The 19,469-nt window shown below is 38.0% G+C and overlaps 1 protein-coding gene and 1 long non-coding RNA gene across 7 annotated transcripts in view; one reads left to right on the top strand and one right to left on the bottom strand.

The window, feature by feature from the left end:
- Positions 1-4,104, top strand: part of LOC138743551 (uncharacterized) — a 38,209-nt gene extending 34,105 nt beyond the window's left edge. For 3 of the 4 annotated variants that reach the window (XR_011344948.1, XR_011344949.1, XR_011344951.1), the window contains one exon: positions 3,897-4,104. This is a non-coding gene — a long non-coding RNA (uncharacterized lncRNA). Of the gene's footprint in view, positions 1-3,869 lie in introns of all 4 variants that reach the window. The other variant, XR_011344950.1, reaches the window with a different exon arrangement.
- Positions 1-19,469, bottom strand: part of LOC138743549 (transcription factor SOX-30-like) — a 57,200-nt gene that overhangs the window by 15,952 nt on the left and 21,779 nt on the right. For all 3 annotated transcript variants that reach the window (XM_069899047.1, XM_069899045.1, XM_069899046.1), the window contains exons 2-3: positions 15,343-15,757; positions 961-1,200 (exon numbers count right to left, since the gene is read on the bottom strand). In XM_069899047.1, coding sequence (XP_069755148.1) covers positions 961-1,200; positions 15,343-15,757 — 655 coding nt within the window. The remainder of the gene's footprint in view (positions 1-960; positions 1,201-15,342; positions 15,758-19,469) is intronic.

Here is a 19,469-nt window from a genome sequence, read left to right as displayed (position 1 = left end):
CAGAAGTGGTGAGCTTCTTGATCTAAGAGTGGAATAGTCAACTCTAGAGGTAATAATGATGCAGGAGTAATGAGTAAAGTTATAGAAATGATTAGGAGTTTTCTTAAAGATAGCACAGCTATGTGTTTTGATGCCTAATTCAGGATCTGACATGACACTAAACCTCTGAACACTTTTGTTCTCTAGTTACTGGTTCCAAGCCTGGCATTATTTGTGATGGAGACTATTCTCAGGCTTGCTAATATTTGATTGAAGGAAGATTTTTTTCACTTCAGTACTGTATGTCACACAAACAATTAATGGAGGGGTCAAAAAAGGTCATGCCAAATACAGTTCATCCATGTAAAGTTGGCATGATGTGACTGAATATGATCAGGTGAATGAGAAACAGAGGGGGCTAAGGAGAAATTCTGGATTGGGAAGAATGGAGAAGGAGAAGAGAAACCGTTGCAAATTTATTTTAAACATTTTAATGAGAGATGATCAGAATATAAAACCATAATCAGAAATTTCCAAATGCAGATTATTGGAATATTGAAATCCAATGTGATGAATGAAGAAGTTTAGTTAAGAAAGGCAAGAAACTAGAACACAAAACATTAGAACACAATGCAGGCCCTTTGGCCTACAATGTCATGCCATTCTATGTAAACACCCAGAACCCTCTATTTGTCTTACATCTCAGAGTCTTTTAAAAGTCCCCATTGTGCCAGCCTCCACCACCACCCCCAGCAATGAATTCTTACTGCTCTCTGTACAAAAAAAATCTCCCCTAAACTTTCCTCCTCATACCTTAAATGGATGTCTTGTGGTATTTGCTATTGTTTTCTTGCGGAAAATATTGATACCGAGGAAGATGTTTTTCACATAATATAAACTCCTAAACTTCATTCTCAGGTTTTGATTTTTAAAATTTTGGAAAAATTAACTGAATGTCATCCTGAATAGCATTTAACTCACCTGGAAATTCTTCCCTGTGTTTCTCTTTTATCTTTTGAGCCTCATCATAATAAGGTTTCTTCTGTTCTTCAGTTAACTTATTCCACTCGAGGCCAAGTTGGACACTAATTTCAGCATTATTAGCGTTGGGGTTTGCCTTAGCTAATGATGGTCTGTGAATCCGTGCCCAAACCATAAATGCATTCATAGGGCGTTTGATGTGCCCACTTCTGTCTTTGGAAGGTGGCATATCATTGATTTCTAAAATTATAGCAAAAGGAGGAAAATCAGGTTAATGTAATTCCAAAGGTAGTGAATAAAATTATACTTTTTGTGTGATGGATTCTATTAAAGTGCTATAAGGTTCCATAGATTGAAGTTGCTAAATTCAAATAAATACTGACTTTCCGCATTGAAACAATTACTGGAAGAGTAAATATCCCAATAGATCCTCAGTAACAACATAAACAATAATACATTTGAAAATGTTTCCATTGCAAGTCATTATAATCATGATTACATGGCTGGCAATGAAATCTGCCCATGGATCTTAACCAACAGTAAATGGATAAATATAACCTGTGCGTGATATTGTGCCTACAAACAATAGTTCACGCCTCAATTTTCCTGTTCTTTTTCCAGACTGCTCTAAGTATCCAGATGCATGGATTAGCCACTATTTTTTTGCTCAAACATAGTCATCAAATATAAATCTAATTCTTAAACAATGAATATTTATTTTATTTTAATTTAATTTAGAGACATAGCATGGTTACAGGCCCATGTGCCTAATCTTAACCCAAATATACTCTTGTGAACAATTAACCAACTATCCCCATATGCCTTTTGGAACATAGGAGGAAACCAGAGCGCTCAGTTGAAACCCAAGTGCACTTGGAGTAAAATGTACAAACTCCTTACAGAGAGCAGTAGATTCAAACTTGGACGTGTTTACTAGATGGCCGTTGACCCTACAAGAGAGTTTGTCCGCCCTTTGACAACTCTTGTTTTTCATCCTTCAGGGTCCTGCAAGCCTGGTGTGGGAGCTGGTTTAGTTGCCAACAACCTGACCATGCAACAGGTAGTACTAGGTTACATGGTACCAGTAGCACTCAAATGAGTGACCTGACACTCCATTTTCCACTAATACCACATTAACTGAACCTCCATAACAATAACCATGCCACGCAATTCTTGCTACAATTTACATACCAGGGTCTGGTATGGGGATACCAATAGCCCTGGAGCATAAAGCCCTCAAAAAGGTAGTGGACACAGCCCAGGACATGACAGACAAACCCCTCCTCACTATCGAGAACATCTACAGGAAATGCTGCTGTTGGAGAGCAGCAACAATCATCAAGGATCCACACATTGTTCTTGCTGCTGCCATCAGGAAAACGGTCTCGGTGCCACAAAACTCTCCCCACCAGGTTCAAGAACCCCTCCATCATCAAACTTTTCAACAACAAACTCAAACAGGGACTCATTCAAGGACTCTTATTACTTGTGTATTTTTTTATTCTCTCTGTATTGCAAGTTTGATACATGTTATCTGTTTACAGTTTTTTATTTGTTTAAATGTATATGCTGTGTGTTTTTTTTGCACTACCAATAAGTGGTAATTCTGCCTTGCCTATAGAAAAAAAGAATCTCAGGGTTGTATGTGATGTCATGCATGTTCTCTGACAATAAATCTGAAATATGATCTGTTGGAACAATAGATTCAAACAAGTCTAGATTTTCTTGCTCTATCCAAACAGATGATATGATTTCTCACAGGATAGCCATAAAAAGTGGGGAGGACATTGACTTAAATATCTTTTTTAAAAACCCAGTCTATGATCAATGTTCTCAGCAAAGATGGCTGTGCTTTACTATGTTTATTAGTTTGAAAACTGATTTTGAAAAGATAACATCCTCAAATTGCCTTATTCAGCATCATATTGGAATGTGAAATCAGTTCATTTGATGCTGGTCAAAGAGTATCAGAAAGAACCTGAAATGAATCTATAAGGCCAAAAGAAATAAAAGCAGAATTAGGCTATTCAGCCCATCAAGTCAGTTCTGCAATTCAAATCATAGCTGATGTATTTTCTTCTCAACCCCATTTTCCTGCATTCCCATTACCTTTGACACCCTTACTTAATACCTAATGACTTGACCTCCATAGGTGATTGTACCAATGAATTCCACAGACTCACCAATCTTGGCTGAAGAAATTTCTCTTAATTTCTGTTCTAAAGGGATGTCCTTTTATTCTGAAGCTGCGCCATTGGGTCCCAGACTCTCTCGCTACTGAAAACATATTCTTCCTGTCCACTCTATCCAGTCATTTCAATATTCAGAATGCATCAATGAGATTCCCCCTCATCATTCTAAACTCCAGTGAGTACAGACCCAGAGCCATCAAATGCTCCTCATATGTTAAGACTCTCATACTGGGACCATTCTCGTAAACCTGTTCTGGACCCTCTCCAATTCCAGCACATCCTTCCTTAGATATGGGGTCCAAAACTCCTTGGAATACTCCAAATGTGATCTCACCAATGTGTTATAAAACCTCAGCATTACATCTTTGCTTTTATATTCTAGTCTTCTTAAAATGAATGTTAACATTACATCTGCTTCCTCACTACCAGCTCAACCAGCAAATTAACCTTTAAGGAATAAGTAAATGTATTTCTAATAAATAATATTCATCTAGGGGGAAAAAACTTATCAAGCACTCATTAAAGAAAAAGACATGAACTTTTAACATCTATTAATAAAGAGTAAGTTACAAATTGATCACCCCTGAAAAGAACACAAAGTTGAAAGAGCTTCACTGATCTGTGTCTGGTATGGAAGTATTGTGTGGAGCTAGATCTGTTCAAGCTACTTAATCATGTTAGCATTATGAATCTTCTCGCTTGCATTTGCAAAACTAGATCATCAATCTCTACTTGTGGCTGCAGATGGAGTGGGAGAAAAGGCTGCATTGATGATTGGGGTGTCATGGAAGGTCGCGATGGAAGGCATTGCCAAGAGGATCTAAAACACATGCAGAGAAGACTAACAGAAAATGATTATCAATGTGATTAAAACCTGAAGTGCATCCTCGAGGCAATATTAGAGGATTCTTACTTATCTCCCAGTGGTCAATATCAGTAAATAAATAATATAAATTGCAAATGGCCTGCACTACCAACTGCATTATTTCTCCAAGCAACTACTAAATTTATATAAATTAGCTAGCAAAACCTCAGTTACTTGGATTTGTGGAAGTATAAACTTCGTATTCCCCTCAGCAATGCTGAAAGCCTCAAACTCAAATCTGAACAACTAACACACAGGGAAGGCTATTCAACTGTGATAATCACATCATCCAAACAGATAACATGATGTTTGCTGATATGCTTTGTCTATTAGCTAGTCCTTCAAAAGAGGACGATCAGAAACTATCCAAGGAAAGTGGTGCAAATGCAGTTTCTATGCTCTTGAAGGAGACGGTACTGCCCATTGTAAGAGCCATCCTAGAGACCATGGTTATCAGCTGGGCATCGACTGTATCCTCCTTTCCACACTTCCCACATTCTTCTTTTCCATCGCATCCAAAGTTTTCTGACTTGCAAGCAAACACTTTTTCCTCCTGGCAATATACAACTTGTTATGCTTTTACATTTCAGATGCTTGGACATTGTGACATACCCATGCAATGGTAGGAAAACAGGAACAAAGTTCATGTGCACCAACACTTCAAATTTAAATTAAATTTAGATATAAAGCGTGGTAACAGGCCATTTCAGCCCATGAGTCCAGGCCGCCCAAATACACCCAATTGGCCTACAATCCCCCTGTATGTTGTGAACGGTGGGAGGAAACTGGAGACCCCAGTGAAAACCCATGCAGACACGGGGAGAACGTACAAACTTCTTACAGATAGTGCAGGATTTGAACCCCTGTCCTGATCGCTGGCACTCATGATTGCACAGCCAAGTTCAGTTCGAATGCAATCTATAAAATTGCTGATGTTACCACCATCATAGAATGAAAATTGGGAAATGAAATGGGCATTAGTCCTCCCTCTGTTAAAGATATTTATAAGAGGCATTGTCTCAAGAAAACAACCTCCATCATCAAGGACTCTCACCACTCAGGCCATCCCTTCAACTCACTGCTACCATCAGCAAGGAGATACAGGAGCCTGAAGATGAACACCTAACATTACAAAAACAGCTTCTTCTCATCTATCATCTGATTTCCAAATGGACAATTAACCACAGAAACGACCTCACTTTTCTTTCTCTTCTTTTGCACTAGTTTATTTTTAAATAGTTTTATTTATGGGAAATTAAGTTGCACCTGTATGCACAATACTGCTGCCACAAAACAACAAATTTTGTGACAGACTTTCATGACAATAAACCAGATTCTGATTACAGGATGGAGATCGTGAATCGGGGTGTGTGGTGCCAAAACAACAATCTTGCTCTCAATGTCAGCGAGACCAAGTCACTTAATGTGGTCTTTTGGAAGTGGAGGACAAGGAACCACTCACCTATCTTCATTGACAGGATGGTGGTGGGCAGGCTTAATACTTACCAGTTGCTGGGAGTTCTCATATTAGAGGAATTCTGCTGGAACCAGCGCATGGAAGCAACTGTGAAAACATCTCCCATCCATTGAATGCAACAGTGAGGCACTGCTTCAAGAAGGCAGGCATGGTAAAGGCCCCTCATCACCCTGGTCACAACCTCTTCTCATTGCTACCTTCAGGCAGAGGGTACAAAAGGCAGAAGAAAAATATTTTTCAACTGCTATCAGCCTCTGGTACTACTCTAACCCTAAACTCCTCCAGGATCATCAAAATATCTGTTTGCACTATTGCAATGGGCATTTCTTACACTAACTCCTATTAGCTGAATAACTTGATATTCATGATCTATTTTTCGATCTTGAATTTAAATTAAATTGTTTTTAAAATTTAAATTAAATTTAGACCTACAGTATGGTAACAGGCTATTTCAGCCCATGAGTCAGTGCCGCCCAATTTACACTCAATTAACCTTCAATCCTCGGTATGTTTTGAATGATGGGAGGAGTCCGGAGCAGGTAAGAATCTTGGTTCATTTTTACTTATGTGTATAACAATAACCCCACATTGAACATTCTTCATTTGTCAAATGTTGGTAACTCTGCTTCCAAGATGATGGTTGAGTTAGAAACCTTTACCTGCCACCAGATGTCAACAACCTACCACAAACTTGGAAGTTGGAAATTATCGCGCCTTCTTTCTTGGCCACATATCTAGTCTACATTTAACCCCTTTACAGCAAAATCCTAAGAAGGCAGACCTTTTGGTCCTAATGTGAGTTTGTCATTCTTCCATGCCTGCTTTGGCAATCGGCCAAAGTTGGTTGCCTTTCCAGTGCTGATATTGACTTCTTCATTGAAAGAAATGTTGCCTGCCACAATGGACACATGGTAGGAACACGTGTTGACTGTTTCTAGTAGAATGGTGTGGGTTTGATTGAAAAGCTTTCAATCATTATTTATGTGGATGTCACATTGATTCAGCAATGTGCTAAATGCTGGAGAAAAGTCATAAGTCAGGGCAGTATACATGGAAGGTAATAAGGAGGAGAGCAGACACCCGATTAAAAAGGAGGAAGAGCACAACCTGGCAGGTTGGAGGGTGAAAAAGGGCCAGCAAAGAAATAGGAATAAAGAAGCAAGGAGGTGATAGGAGGAAGATGTAGATGGCTAAGGAAGATGCATTTTGATGGGAGAGGGCAGTAGATGATGGAAAGAAGGTAAGGAGGTGGGAGATAGATGAAGGAAGGTGCAGGTGGCAGGCAGGTCAAGAAGGTGGGTGGGGGGGGGAAAGAAAAGAATCCAACTTCTGAGCCACAAAATCTTCCTTCATCTTTTGTTTCTTTGGTACCCTGGATACTCTGCTCTTTGAAGTCAGAACCCCTAATATTCAGGCACCCTGAGAAGTAGGCATGCACAGGTGAATCCAAACGGTATTTGTTGGGGGCAGCTCAGCTTGATTTAGATAGTGACTGGCCAATGTGAAACAATGACCCTTCCCAATATCAAGCTAAACCAGCCAGATTTATAACTTATCAACTGCTATCTCTTGGACAAGGAAGAACTGTCCCACTATAGTCTTCCTTTGCCTTATAACCTGAACAAGGGTTTGGGAAATCACCAGGTCTTTATGGGACTCAGTTCATTTGTTTTTGCTTCCTGAGCTCTTCCTACAATGAAGTATGTGTCACTTAAACCGTTGCTGGGATGTAAGGGGATTGTCACACAAAAATGGGCCTGTACATCACAATGCCTGCGGCTGAAGTTTCCAATTGAGAAGCATGTTTCATCGGTGATGATGTAAGGTTAAATGCAGGCTGTTGTCTCTGCAATAAGCCTTTCAATAGTTGCTGGTCTGTAGATCTTATCACATGCACACCAAAAAAAAATACACATGGTTGACCATATACAAGTCAACTAAAGAACAATTGAACAGAGTAATTTATTTTAGCAGAAACTGCAGATGCTAGACATTTCAAATGAAGCAGGAAGTGTTAGAAATATACAGCGGGGGCGTGGCAAGATGGCGTCGAAGAAAGATGTGTAATTCCACCTTTCCCCAGCTAGATTCTTAAGTACCCGATTTAAAAAATTACAAAAGTGGTTAAAAATATCAATTGGAAGCCTTCTGAATAAGAGTGATTTAATATGGCTACTAATGTGAAGAAATCTGAAGCTCAACTCCAAAAACCTTATAAAAGTGTAGAATTGAGGCCTACCTGCATAGTTGAATCCACGGAGTCATCGTTGGGAGCCTCCAAACCTCAGAGAACTCCTGCCCATTTGAGTTTGAAGTCGGCGCCGACCCTGCAGTCGCAAGACGGTGCCGGCACATTGGTAAGTTTGGCCATTGCCGACCCACATGCACATGACACTGGGTGCGCTGGTGGCCCGACCGACAGAGGATCCTGTGAGCCCGCAACACTGTTTGGTGGCCCGGGGACACGCAGTGTAGCGTCAGAAGACACACCTGCACGTTCAGCAGTTCTGCCGGGCATGCGCAGTGCCTCCCGGGTACGTGAACTCTTGGAAAAGGTGTGGGCTGTGGGGGAGCCCGAACAGCGGCGGTCCGACAAGGTTGGTGTGCCGCCGTCAGGTATCCAAACCCACAGCCGCACAGGTAAAGGACCTATTATGCCTGAGGAGAAAGAGGAACTTACCTTGCTGGAATCTTCTCAGAAGGAGGAGTCTGAAGTTATAGAAGGTAGGCCTCAAAAGACTGGACTCAGTGCTCACTGTTTTGGAAGGGATTGCTTGTCAAATGGAGAATATGTCAAAACAAATGTCATCTCAAATGACCCAAGGATTTATGGAGGTGAAAACAAAAGTGAATATTTTGTGTGATGAAATGACAATTACTTATAATTTACATGATAACTATTCTTTCTTTGTTGATAAATGGTTTCCATATTTGGAGCAAATGTATTTTGATATATTTTGAATTGCTATTAATACATAATTTTTTTGAAATTCACATTTTTGGCTGTCCTGAGGTAGCTGGCTGATGGGGTGGGTGGGTGTGATGTTTTTTTTTGTTGGGTTGTTTTTTTAATATATATATTTCTGTAAAATTAATTTTTGATTGTTATTAGACTATGTTATGCTTTTATTATCTTTTAAATAAAGTTTGAAAAAAAAGAAATATACAGCAGATTAGGCAGGAGTTGTGGAGATGAAGGATAATTAAGAATGAAACATCAACTGTTCTTCTTTTAGTCGGTAAGAAGGGAAATAATGCAGTAGAATAAATTTAGGAAAACAAATACCATTGTAAGCTGCATTTACAAGATGGATGGAGAAAATGGTACATTAAAAAATCCCACATACATTGGCCAGTCTGCACATTAAACTATGACTAATTCAGGCAAAAAAAAAGGACAGTAATCGCTGTCTGGCATCAATTGGAAGCCAGATGACAAGATTATAATGTCGCAGATTATGACTTCCCAGCTTCAAAACCATCAGGTTTAAGGAATAGAGTATTGTCTACAGGAAACATGAGACTGAGCAAGCATAGAATGCATGAAGCTTAGAATTACAACACAATGCATGCCTCTCAGCTCACGATGCTGTACCTGTACTATGTAAACCTACTCTACCACAAACTTAATTTTTACCTATCACACACCCATAACTCTCTTTTTCATATATCCATCTAAGGGATTTTTGAAAGTCAGAAGACATTCAAGCCTCCATCATCACTTCCAGAAATGCATTCCAGGAACCCAGTACTCTCTGTGTAAAAAATAGCTCTGATATCTCCCCCAAACTTTCCTCCACTCACCTTAAACAGAAGTCCTCTGGTATTTGCAATTGTTAACACAGAAAAAAAGTGCTGGCTATCCATCCTATTTATGCTTCTAGTATTCTTATATACCTCTGTAAAGTCACCTCTCAATCTTCATCACTTCAAAGAGAAAAGCTCTGTCAACCTTGCTTGATATAATATGTTCTTCAAACCATCTCCAAAGCATCCTTCCAGAAAGATGCAACCAGAACTGAATGGAATATTCCAAATATGGTCTAGCTAGAGTTTTATAGAGGTGCAACATTACCTCATGGTTCTTTTTTTTTTAATTTTTTTTTTAATTTTTTATTTTTCACACCATAAATCACGTTAGCCATGATATACACTTTTTCTTTTTCACACATATACAGTGACCTTTTCTCCCCCCCCCCCCCCTCCCTCTCATCCATTTTAGGTATACAATCTAGGTTGCAATAAACCAGTCAGACAATGTTGTCATTCAACAAAAATACACCAGAAATTCTACTGAGTCCATTCTTTTCTTTCCTTCTCCTTCCATCAACTTAGGTAATGTTTGTCCCCGGTAGGTTTTCGCTATTGTATTTAATGTAAGGCTCCCATACTTGTTCGAATATTTCAATATTATTTCTTAAACTATATGTTATTTTTTCTAATGGAATACATTTATTCATTTCTATATACCATTGTTGTATTTTCAAATTATCTTCCAATTTCCAGGTTGACATAATACATTTTTTTGCTACGGCTAGGGCTATCTTAACAAATCTTTTTTGTGCATCCTCCAAATCAATTCCAAATTCTTTGTTTTTTATGTTACTTAGGAGAAAGATCTCTGGATTCTTTGGTATATTGTTTTCTGTTATTTTATTTAATATCTGATTGAGATCATCCCAAAATTTTTCTACTCTCTCACATGTCCAGATTGCATGAATTGTTGTTCCCATTTCTTTTTTACATCGAAAACATCTATCAGATACTGTTGGGTCCCATTTATTTAACTTTTGAGGTGTAATGTATAGTCTGTGTAACCAATTATATTGTATCATACGTAGCCTCGTATTTATTGTATTTCTCATCGTTCCAGAACATAATTTCTCCCATGTTTCCTTTTTTATCTTTATATTTAAATCTTGTTCCCATTTTTGTTTAGTTTTACCATTTGTTTCCTCATTCTCCTTTTCTTGCAGTTTTATATACATATTTGTTATAAATCTTTTGATTAACATTGTATTTGTAATCACATATTCAAGGTTACTTCCCTCTGGTAAACTCAAATTGCTTCCTAATTTATCTTTCAAGTAGGATCTCAGTTGGTAATATGCCAGCGCTGTATCTCCAGTTATATTGTACTTATCTCTCATTTGTTCAAAGGATAAGAATCTACTTCCTGAAAAACAATTTTCTATTCTTTTAATCCCTTTTTTTTCCCCATTCTCTAAAGGAAAGGTTATCTATTGTAAAAGGGAGTAGCTTATTTTGCGTCAATATTAGTTTTGGTAATTGATAATTTGTTTTATTTCTTTCTACATGAATCTTCTTCCAAATATTGAGGAGATGATGTAATACTGGAGAAGTTCTATGTTGTACCAATTTTTCGTCCCATTTATATAATATGTGTTCAGGTTTCTTTTCCCCTATTTTATCTAATTCTAATCTCGTCCAGTCTGGTTTTTCCCTTGTTTGATAAAAATCTGATAGGTATCTTAATTGTGCGGCTCTATAATAATTTTTGAAGTTTGGCAATTGTAAGCCTCCTTGTTTATACCATTCTGTTAATTTATCTAGTGCTATCCTCGGTTTCCCCCCTCTCCATAAAAATTTCCTTATTATTTTCTTTAACTCTTTGAAGAATTTTTCTGTCAGTTGTATTGGCAATGCCTGAAATAAGTATAATATTCTTGGAAAAATGTTCATTTTAATACAGTTTATCCTTCCTATCAGTGTTAGTGGTAGATCTTTCCAATGCTCTAAATCGTCCTGTAATTTTTCCATTAGTGGATTGTAATTGAGTTTATATAATTGGCCTAGATTTTTGTTTATTTGTACACCTAGGTATCTTATTGCCTGCATTTGCCATCTGAATGGAGATTCCTTCTTAAATTTTGAGAAATCCGCATTATTCATAGGCATTGCTTCACTTTTATTTACGTTTATCTTGTAACCCGACACTTCTCCATATTCCTTCAATTTCTTATATAATTCTTTTATTGATAGTTCTGGTTCTGTTAAGTACACTATAACATCATCCGCAAATAGACTGATTTTATATTCCCTGTCTTTTATTTTTATTCCTTTTATATTATTATCTATTCTTATCAATTCTGCTAGTGGTTCTATAGCTAGCGCAAACAATAAAGGTGATAGTGGGCATCCCTGCCGCGTTGACCTGCTTAAGTTAAATTGCTTTGATACATGTCCATTTACTGTCACTTTCGCTAACGGTCCCTTATATAATGCTTTAATCCAATTAATATACTTCTCCGGTAAACTGAGTTTTTGCAATACTTTGAACAAATAATTCCATTCTACTCTGTCGAAGGCCTTCTCTGCGTCTAAAGCAACTGCTACTGTAGGTGCTTTATTTCCTTCTACTGCATGAATTAAGTTAATAAATTTACAAATATTGTCTGTTGTGCGTCTTTTTTTGATAAATCCAGTTTGGTCTAAATTTACCATTTTCGGTACCTGTTCTGCTAATCTGTTTGCTAATAGTTTAGCTATTATCTTATAATCTGTGTTTAGCAAAGATATTGGTCTATATGACACTGGTGAGAGTGGATCTTTCCCTTGTTTTAGTATTACTGTAATTATTGCTGTTTTACATGAATCTGGTAAGTTTTGTGTCTCATCAATCTGGTTGATTACATCCAGGAGGGGCGGTATTAATAAGTCTTTAAATGTTTTGTAGAATTCTATTGGAAATCCAACCTCATGGTTCTTGAACTCAATCTCCCGACTAATGAAGGCCAACATACCATACACCTATCAACTTGTGCGGCAACCTTGAGGGATCTGTGGACCTGGATTCCAACATCTCTGTTCCTCTACCTCTACAGTGTTCAATTAATCACATATTGTACATTCAGTTCAACCTTCTAAAGTACATTACTCAACACTTATCTGGATAGAACTCCATCTGCCATTTCTCTGCCCAATTCTATATTCTGTTGTAACCAATAAGAACCTTCTACACTATTCTCAACACCTCCAACCTTCGTATCATTTGTGATAGTTGGATGCATTTGCAAACAATGTATAATTGTAAATACTATGGTAGTTAAAGACTATGTTATTCTTATTTACACTTGGGATTACAATTGATGTTTAGAAATATAAGCAATGCAGTTATGTTTGTCTATTGTCAAAGTAAGATTTCAGTATGGAATCTGAAATCTGTTATAATTGAAGCCACTTGAACAGGGCATTTATCAGTAACAGATCCCTAGTGTTATCAGTTATAGTTTTTATTGTGTTATTGTAGTAAGAGGAATGGAGAATTAGATTTTTAATTCAATTAAAGTAATTGAGTACAGGTATACATGTTTAAATTTAGAGATACAACATGGTAACAGGTCCTTCCAGCCCACATGCCATGATGGCCAAATAAACTCATCTGAACAATTAATCCAATAACCCCACAAGCCTTTGGAAAGTGGAAGGAAACCAGAGCACCCAGAAGAAACCTATATGAACACAGGCAGAATGTACAAACACCATACAGAAAACAGTGGATTAGAACCCAGGTCGCTTGTTCTTTACTAGCATGGCACTAACTATGTTGTCCAAAATATATACAGTACGGTATGTTGGAATCTGGAGCAACAAACAATCCGCTGGAGGAACACAGTCAGATGAGTAGCAGTAGTGAGAGGAAAAGAACCGTTGATGTATCAGGATGGAACAATTCATCAGAATATTATGATGCCATTTGGCCTGCAATTGAAACCAAAAATATGTCAATTGCAATAAAAGTGCACATAGAAGTATCTGTCCCAATTTCTCCAATATGCTTGGTGTCTTTTATCTAGCTATCAGAAAATAAATCTTTTAGATATTTATCATTGTTTAAATAAAGATTATTCCCCAATAGGAAACCATGAATGAACTGTGAAGTTTCCTTAATGCTGAAAGCTATTAGAGGCACTCAAATCAGGAGGCTCTGCCCTCTTTAAAAAAAAATCCATGTACTGTACATTATCTGGAAGGCCATTATTAAGGGTGAGATGGTACCACACAAAGTTCAAGCTCCATGTGAACATCACAGATGCATGACAACTATGACAGGGAATGCATATTATTATGGAGTACAAAGCAAAACCAACCAGCACATCATGCAGTAGTGCAACACTGCCTGATGAGTTAACTATATTCCATGCTCACTTCAAGCTGGGAGCAGGCAGAGAGGTGACAACCACATCAATTCTATAAATGCTGTTGCACCCATGGTCACTGCTGCTGAAGTCAGGGTGGCCTTCTAGCATGTGAACCTGCGAAAAGGGATTGACCCTGATGGAGTTACGGGACATCCTGAGTTCCTGCAAAGATCAACTGGCAGATGTATTTACTAATACATTTAATACCTCTCTGCAACAGTCCATAGTTCTCATTTGTTTCAAGTTCAACATCATACCAGTACCAAATTAATGCACAATAGCGGACCTGGATTAGTGGCTCTGACATCATGCATCATGAAGTGTTTTGATAGGCTGGTCATGGCTCACATCAGCTTTTGCCTATCAGCCAGCTTTGACCCATGTCAATTTGTCTACAGTCCAAATAGATGCCATCTTCCTGGCTCTGCACTCGACCCTGGAACACCTGGACACCTACGTTAGACTACAACTCAGCCTTCAATGCAACAGACCTGAACAAATTCATTTGTAAACTTCAGGATCTAGTCCCAATCACCCTCCCCACAATTAGATCCATGACTTCTTGTCTAATAGGCTGTGATCAGTGAAGATGGGTAACAACATTTCCTCCACAATCACGTTCAACACTGGAAGTCCTCAATGATGGGTACTCAGTACTCTACTATGCTCGCTCTATACCCGTAACTCTACAGCCAAATATCATTCCAAATCAATCTTCAAATTCACCGACTACACCACAGTAGTAAGCCCGAAATCAAATAATGCCTCTTGCCCTTCAACAACTCTACAGGTGTACCATAGAAAGGATGCATTGCAGCATGGTAAGGGAGCTGCTCTGTTGAAGATCGGAAGAAACTGCAGAAGATGGTGAATGCAGGTCAGAATATCATGCAAACTTCCCTCCCCAACTACATCTCCCACTGCCTAAGAAAAGCTGCCAGCATCCTGCAGGACCCACTACACCATGGACATACATACCTTGTTGAAGTCTCAAGCCTGAAATATTGGTTATGTATTTTTATTTTTGCTATATAAAGTACACTGTTTGACCTGCTGAGTTTATATAAAGTACAATGACTAACCTGCTGAGTTTTTACACACTTCTGTTCGCTCTTCCCATTGGAGCAGGGAGAAGGCTCGAGAGGGCACTAACAGAATTAAAGACTTCCCCACTACCATCAGGCTTCAGTATGAACCCTTCAGTCATACCATAATACTGCCCTTGCTTTGGACTAATTCACCTATGTATCAGGATGGAACAATTCACCTATGCCAATTGTAATCCTATGCTCTATAAATTGTGCTCTTTGCACTGCTCCATGAATGTTAGACTGTTAGAACCTGTTAGACTGCTCACTGAAGAATCCTTCTCACTATATGAGGTATAATGGGATCAATCAAATTATACTTAAATAAATATGAGCAAATCACCTACAAAAATCTTTAAAATACCTTAACAAGATTTTTGATGCCATTATTATCTATTATACAAAATGGAAACTCACCATATTCATACTTGACTTTGTTATGCCACACATAACTGCAGATACAGATCTTGTGAAGATTTATTGCTGAAAATATATTGCTTTACAAACCATTGGCATTAGCAAATTAATAACATCAGAACTACACTGTGCCCAAAGAAGTCAAACGATATTTTCTAAAATTGGATAACAATAGAAGTACCTGCTTCAGTTGGAGGGACCGTAAGAGGAACATTTATAGTGTTGATCTTCAAGGATGGGTCTACTTGTGTCTGTAATCTAATATCGCTCAAATTGTTTGAAGCTAGTGGTCCAGATAATTTGGCAAATTTGACCACATCGCATGTGGAAGATGAACCTTGAAGCTGAAGTTTAATTCCAGGTGGAAGTGGGTGTAAAGTTATTGGAAATTTCAGATCTGTTTGTTGTGACCCATCAGTTCCATTCAGATCCTTCAAGAACAATAAATCTTTAGTCTGTTGAGTTCCCTTGTTGGAGCTGGGTTTATAATCCTGATCATCTTCTACTTTTATATTTTCAGTCACATGTTGGCCAGCAATATTTTGATTACTATAATCCTTTTTTGAGCTTAATCCTGAAACAAACTTATTTTCACTCTGCAAAACAAATGGAAAACATTAAGGAGAAATTCTGAATTATTTTAATGTTTAAGCTATCTTATTCCTTGACTGATAACCCCATTCCATGGTAGGAGAGAACATCAGTGATCCCCAGTAACCAGCAGCTTCCAGAGTGCCTCTGGATCCCTGGTTACACAGTGTAAGCCAAAACACATTGAGTAAATAGGGGTTCAACTTAAAAATTAAATCAAAATCAAAATCTTTCCTTCTGGAGACTAGTTTTGGAAGTTGCAGGCATGTAGATGTTTTAAGCAGAACACAATCACACTGTGATATAACCTTTGGTTGATAGTAGGCTACGATTCTTTCATGCAGAATATCCAAGGTATTGATTTCAGCAAAAGTTAGTACCCTCAGGATGGGAAGAAGCATCGAAGGTTTGCTTTGGAAAAAGAGCTTGCCAAACATCACGGAACAGGAAGTTACCAAAATATTCAGTCTTGCAAGGGAGATAATACAATGATAGTAGAATATCAAAGAATGCCAAGATCTATTTTCCCAATGAGGTAAGATACAAATTTCTTATAATTAGGAAAGCAAACATAATAATCGATAGTGATGTGAGGTGCCCTATTTAATATTCCTTTTTGTTCTTAATTACATTTATGTCAACACTAGCAAAAGAGTCTAAATATTTCAAAGACTCATGTTTTCAGAATTGCATCTTATCCACTATCTTGCTCAAAATAATCATTAATCAATATCAGTTTCCAGGGTTGTTTCTATAATAATAATAGACTGACACAATTTATTTTCTTTATTTAATAATTAAGACCTCTATTAAAAATATCAAGGTTTCAGCTCAAAGGAGATAGAGATATGCGTTTTTCCAGGAAAAATTATGCTTGAAATGGTATCTCAGAAGAGCACTCTAAATTAGTTCAGTATTAGAAAAGGAATAGGCACGTAGCCTTCTGTGGCTGTACCATCTTTTAGACTGTAGTTTTATCCATACCTCAACTCTGCTTCCTTTTATCTCCTGACCAAAATTTCCATCAAGTAGTAGATGTCAAAGGAAATCTGGTTCTAGTTTCTTTGAAAGTATGAAACATCAACTCAGCACCGATTGTATTGTTCCAGTGCATTAAAAAAAAAATGATAGTCTGATTTTTTGCAGTCAGAGATGGAAGATATCATTCTAATTAACAGCTCAAATATTAGTTCTGTCATTCCATCATGCATGGTGCTATTTTCTACTCACTTTTAAAGATTAGTGAAAGGGGGCATTAAAACATGACCCAACCCCAGTTCTCTGCCTGCAGACCTTCCCCAAATATTTTCACCAGTATTAATTATAATTTCCAAAATTATATTAATCATATGATAACCATAGATCACATTTTTTTCAAGCAAAAATGTCAATGCTAAAGTAAGAATGTAAGATTAAAGAAATACACATGTAATATTCAAATTCATGAAACTTCTCTGAACTTGGTATCATTTTATAAAACTAGATACCATAACTTTACTATCTCAACTACTTCTGCCACACATTTACAATATTTTATAAACCAGGCCTCCGAACACAGTCAAATGTTATTAATTCACAAAGATCGATGTTCCCATAAATTTAATGTTTATTCTACCTGTAATTCTATTTCTTGGAAAGCATTTGTTAAGAAGTTATTATGCATTGTATTATCTAATGTCATTTAAGCCAAGTTTCCTATATCTGCTTATATGATTATTTGGTTTTCTCAATTTTAAAAGAACAAGATTCCATTGTGTTCTTGGAGGAAGAAATTGTAGGAGACTGTAACAGCTAAGTAAACAATAAAAATTTAAAGAGCAAAGAGATTATGAAACTGATATTTCAGTTTAAACCCAAATATGCAGAGAAAATCTCTCAAATGGAGGTACCTTCCACAGGAGTGACACAAAGTTTAAAAAAATGCTTAGTAAATGATTTGCCTTCCACTGTCTGTCCAAAATCAGAGTCCAAAGGTTGAACGTATTCCCACATGCCAAAATATAAATAAACAGGGTCACATATGTTATGCAGACTGAAACACAAACAGGAGTACTCTGCAATTTTATTTTTGCAACTTTACAAATCTTGCCTGCCTTCAGTCAACTGAGTATGTGACATGCTGAATGTAAGTAGAAATCCAGTAGCTCTTCTCTAGGTCATGCCAAGAAGTTGCCATTTCTACCTCCATAGAGCCAACTGAAGGTTACCTTCAGAGAAATGTAGGGGGACCATCCATTGGCACTCTGATCGTTGTGCCATTCATCGTGAAAATGATCCTGTGGAGGGTATCTCTAATGAAGATTTCTCCCAAAGTTCCACAGATTGGTGCAAATGTAATCTGTAAATAAAGAAGCATGACATGAGAACAGGCCCTTCTGGCCACCAATGCCATTTCTTTTCCACAAGCCATGTACACTGCTTTCTTTCATGGGTATCCCAAATACAGTTGTCTCAGGGAATGCTCTGTCAATTTCTCTCTTGCCTCCAACAACAATCAAGGAACTTCAGATACTCAGATTCTTTCCACCAATCTACAAAATCTCAATCCTATGTATGATCAGACATTTATCCAGCATATTTTTAAAGTTAATTGTGTACGATATTAACCATTGGTATTAAGAATCAGTTCCACATGTCCTCTACTTTTCTACTTTTTGGAGAAACAATTTTCTTTTAATTTAGCAGTTTCTACTCTAGTTCCAGGTGAGATTGTCTACTTATACACATTTTATTCATGCTTCCCTACATTTTGAGTACCAATTTTCAGTTTTCCAATTGTAAAGGTATTACAATCATCCTTCCTACAGCATGACTCTCAATTCCTCCCAATTCATAAATGTTATTCATAGTATAACCTGTACATTACATCCTAACAGTTAAATTGATGAATAACTAAGGAGTTTAAATAATTTAATAATCAATGTGTCCCTGATCACTTGGATATCTGATTAGTAACCATTAGTGACTAGATACTTGCACAAATGATTATTAATCATACCCAAGTATAGCTAATTTGATAAACCAATTTCTTGTCTATTTCAAGTTGCTTATTTTCCATTGCATGTTCTTTTTTTCTTTTCTTTGGCTTGGCTTCGCGGACGAAGATTTATGGAGGGGGTAAATGTCCACGTCAGCTGCAGGCTCGTTTGTGGCTGACAAGTCCGATGCGGGACAGGCAGACACGGTTGCAGCGGTTGCAGGGGAAAATTGGTTGCTTGGGGTTGGGTGTTGGGTTTTTCCTCCTTTGCCTTTTGTCAGTGAGGTGGGCTCTGCGGTCTTTTTCAAAGGAGGTTGCTGCCCGCCGAACTGTGAGGCGCCAAGATGCACGGTTTGAGGCGATATCAGCCCACTGGCGGTGGTCAATGTGGCAGGCACCAAGAAATTTCTTTAGCCAGTCCTTGTACCTCTTCTTTGGTGCACCTCTGTCACGGTGGCAGTGGAGAGCTCGCCATATAACACGATCTTGGGAAGGCGATGGTCCTCCATTCTGGAGACGTGACCCACCCAGCGCAGCTGGATCTTCAGCAGCGTGGACTCGATGCTGTCGGCCTCTGCCATCTCGAGTACTTTGACGTTAGGGATTAAGGCGCTCCAATGAATGTTGAGGATGGAGCGGAGACAACGCTGGTGGAAGCGTTCTCGGAGCCGTAGGTGATGCCGGTAGAGGACCCATGATTCGGAGCCGAACAGGAGTGTGGGTATGACAACGACTCTGTA

This window comes from Narcine bancroftii, chromosome 9, assembly GCF_036971445.1.
Source record: "Narcine bancroftii isolate sNarBan1 chromosome 9, sNarBan1.hap1, whole genome shotgun sequence".
NCBI classification, from domain to species: Eukaryota; Metazoa; Chordata; class Chondrichthyes; order Torpediniformes; family Narcinidae; genus Narcine; species Narcine bancroftii.
Note: the sequence above shows the minus strand (reverse complement) of the source record. Positions and strands in the feature narration are given on the sequence as shown.